Below are 3,945 nucleotides of genomic sequence, written 5' to 3'. Positions count from 1 at the left end.
ACTTGACTCGACTCGTTTGTAGCCCTATTTGTAATCAATTGCAAACAATAATATTTTCATTCAAACTGGACAAGGATTGTGAGTTTTCTCCATTTTCAAGAGTTTTCACATAAAAAACTGTAGTGTCTCATATGAATGCTACATTCTTATCTCCAATCTATTTAGCTTAAATTTTATATATCTCTGCCGCACGCAACAATAAATAATGCATTAGATGACATGAAATTGTATTTTGAGCGTAGTATCATTTTTTTTTCAAAAAGCTGTTGCCATGGAAATACCAGTTCTACCCACCAGCAGCAATTAGTAATACTCATCAATGAAATATGGAAGAACATTCCAGCTGGGTAAGCCTGTCATTTCACATATGGCAAAACCCTCATGAGTGGAAAAGTCCAAGTACATCTCGACCATGTAATTTCAAATTTGCAAAGAGAGGAATGGCGGAGACGGAAAGGAAGAAGCCGGAGTTCAGAGCCGTTCTTTGAGGACCCAACTCCTTTAATGGTAAGGACGTGGTATCCTGCTGCATTGGGAACGGCCATGTGGTCGCTTTAAATGTGCTCGCACCCCACAACTGTTCCTTCTTGGCTCATCAAAGCACCTCTTTCCTGGTTTCTGTTGCCATTCAAAGTTTCCGCAAACCAACCGACCTTCTTCTACCTTTTAAGGCGCTCACTTGTTCTCCGCCCACTATTGCCGACAGGAGGAAGGTAATTCTTCACTGTTACAGGTAGAAATCTCGGTTAGGTTCCTTTTGTTTGGGTTTCTTCGTTCTGCTCCAAAGCTCTCATCTTTTTAATTTTCTACGCCTTCTCTTTGCGAATACTGCTCAATTTGCTTTAATCTTCTTTTTTATTTGTGAAAGCATGCATTTTTTTTGCAGCTTATCTTACCGAGCCCGGGAAAATTTTCTGCATGATTTTTGTATTGCCCTGGAGATCTAAATTATTCACGGAAAGAAAAGCCATTTTTTCTACTTCCTCTAACCGATTTTAAACATTATCATGCTCAACTGCGTCTCAGTCGGCTGAAGGTTTTCTCAGGAAAAAGCCCATAAATCCTTCTTCAATGCCGCGTTTTCTCAGGACTCTTGTGCTTATTCTCTCTTGTGTTTGGCTGACACCCATTACTGAGCAGTACACATCATCTCAAACGCAGGTTCTTCAGCAGTTAAGGAAGCAGCTAGAGTTTCCCAAACAGCTGTCACCGTGGAACAATACCGAAAATATCTGCTACCTTCCCTCAACGCCTCTTCTAACTGTGATCTGTGAAGGCAACTCAGTGACTGAGCTCAAGATTGTTGGTGATAAGCTTGTCAAACCCGATACTTTCAATGGCTATTCTATTTGGGGTAAAACCTTATCACCCGCTTTTTCTTCCGATTCCTTCTTTACTACTCTGTCGAGATTGCCTAGCTTGAAAGTTGTTATTTTGGTTTCCTTGGGGATATGGGGTCCTCTCCCTGATAAGATTCATAGGCTCTCTCAGCTTGAAGTGCTTGACCTTAGTTCAAATTTTTTCTATGGGACAATTCCTCCTAAGATATCTTCTATGACAATGCTACAAACATTGACATTGGATGGAAACTTCTTCAATGAAACTGTTCCGGATTGGTTTGATTTGCTGTCAAACCTTACAAATTTGAGCTTGCAGCACAATAGACTGAAGGGACCATTGCCTTTGTCTATTGGAAGAGTCCATTCTCTTATTGAAATTTCTTTGTCTTATAATAGTATATCAGGTGAACTCCCTAATTTGAGTGGGCTAGTTAGCTTGGAAGTATTGGATATTGGAGACAATGAGTTGGATTCTGAACTTCCACACATGCCAAAAAGGCTCGTCACTATGTTACTCGGTAAGAATAAATTGAGCGGAGAGATTCCTGGGCAGTTCGGCGAGTTAAGTCAGCTTCAGCACCTTGATTTGTCATATAACTTGCTACAAGGGACTCCACCAACATCAGTCTTTGCATTGCCTAACATCAGTTATGTAAATCTTGCATCGAACAAACTCGCTGGCTCTCTTCCAGTCAGTTTAACTTGCAGTAGCCAGCTTGGATTTGTTGATATTTCTGCTAATATGCTGGTGGGAAGATTGCCTTCTTGTTTGAGCTCTAACTCAAATAATAAGGTTGTCAAGTTGGATGGTAATTGTTTGACAGTGGACTCCCTGCATCAGCATGAAGCTTCATACTGCCAAACTCACTCGAAGAAGAAGTTTTCGAAGCTCAAGAGCTTGGTTTTTCTGGTTGCTGTCATTGGAGGGGTCACTATTATTGTTCTTCTGTTGCTGTTCTTTCTACGCTACTGTAGAAGAAAGCAGGAGGGAACTGTTTCAGAACAAGGTTTATTACCTAAACCTGCTCTGGATAATTCAGCTTCAGGATTGTCATCTGAGCTTCTTACAAATGCTAGTAAGTATTGTATATTTGTAAATATATCTTCTCAAATTGATTGATTGATCATAGTTTTTTTTAGCTGGTTGTGAGGACAGCACTGTTGTGCTTTACAACTATATTGTTGTAGTGCGTCTGTTTTTTTACTGTTTGCTTGGTTATTTTGATTCAAACAAATGCATGTTATAACAAAGTTCTTCAGAGTTTAGAATTCGCTTTTATCTTCATTTTGGTTTTGGACAAAAGATGCTAGAAAGTATCTAACGGCTGGGTTCTGTGATTTATGAAAGCAAGAGGATTTTTAAAGAAGCTTGTAAAACAAATAATTCTCTTAAATTCTTCTCCCAATATATATCTTTCTATATTTCCATGTATCTCAATATTTTCTTCACATCTACTGCCGTCTTGCCATATTTTCATAACTTTCTTAATGGATTTCCAGAGAAATCAAAGTCATCTTGATTTTTTTTTGATAGGTTCATGAACCTAGAATCGTACTAGTTTTCTGTGGTTAGTTACACCTGGTTGTATCTGCTACTTTTTGCTTCTTATGAAGTTTATAAGTTGAATTGGGTCATCATGGGTTATTTTGTGATAACAAGGCCTCATTCATGGATATAAGGGTTTTCTGTTATTTTTTTTTTTTGGCCATATACGTTATGCCCTAGCTCTTATAAAACTTAAACCTTTTAAAATTTTTTCAAAATCTCCTCCATACCCTTTATATGTTGTAAAAGATGGGTGGAAGTGTCTATCTTGTAATATTTTTCATTATAATGGAATTTCAAGTTCGTTACCTTCTCTCATCCTTCTTCTTTTACATGTGTGTGTCAATTTTAAGGCATTGAATAGCTCTCCTTTGGAAATAATGCTCTTTTGGGTTCAGTGAGTCATCACAAGCATTCGAAAATCATTCTCTTCATCAAGTTCTCAGGTTTAAGAAGATTGTTTAGTTTGTCAGTTTGTCATGTTCAGTAAGCTGCTATCTTCCTTTTTTTCTTTTTCAATCTTTCCATACTCTATTCACCATGTGCTATACTCCAACGCTAATTCTTCAAAATCTTGTCCGACTCCATTGAACATGAGCTATATTTTTCTTAATAGATAGGGATCAAATTTGTCATACAACTTGTTTGTGCTACATGTTATGTTACATGCGATAAACTTTGAACTTAGTTCTTGAAGCAATACTATTTCCATTTTAGGTTAAATTGTTGAGGATTTAGTTAATAGAAGGTCTAACATGGTGCATCCACAAGAGGAAAAAGCACCCATCTTGCAACTATGGCTTTGTTTGAGATGGGTTTTTTACTGCTTTTAAAGTTGCTTTCTAGTATTAAAATTTTAATTTTTAAACTAGAAAATCGCTTTAAGTAGTAAGAAAGTTGTCCCAAACAAAGCCTACGTAAGCTTGAAATGTGGTGACGAAAGACGGAGATACTTAAGACGAACTTTCACTAGGTGTATGTGATGGACCGGGTTTACCGGTCCCGCCTGGACCCGTGCGGGTCTACAGGCAGAAGAGGGGGGGGGGGGGGGGGGGGGGG

At 38.3% G+C, this 3,945-nt stretch overlaps 1 protein-coding gene across 1 annotated transcript; it reads left to right on the top strand.

Annotated features, from left to right (window-relative positions):
* Positions 1 to 451: 451 nt before the first annotated feature.
* LOC110101787 (probable inactive leucine-rich repeat receptor-like protein kinase At3g03770) lies at positions 452 to 2,416 on the top strand (the record flags this gene model as incomplete). The annotated part of the gene is given in 2 exon segments (XM_020829854.2): positions 452 to 713; positions 887 to 2,416. A coding segment is annotated over 1 exon segment (1,345 nt), but the record flags the coding sequence as incomplete, so codon positions are not given.
* Positions 2,417 to 3,945: the final 1,529 nt, after the last annotated feature.

The sequence above is a fragment of the Dendrobium catenatum genome, unplaced genomic scaffold (genome assembly GCF_001605985.2).
Source record: "Dendrobium catenatum unplaced genomic scaffold, ASM160598v2 original_scaffold_169399, whole genome shotgun sequence".
Lineage (NCBI taxonomy): Eukaryota > Viridiplantae > Streptophyta > Magnoliopsida > Asparagales > Orchidaceae > Dendrobium > Dendrobium catenatum.
The sequence above is the reverse complement of the archived record's forward strand: the minus strand, read 5'-3'. Positions and strand labels throughout refer to the sequence as shown.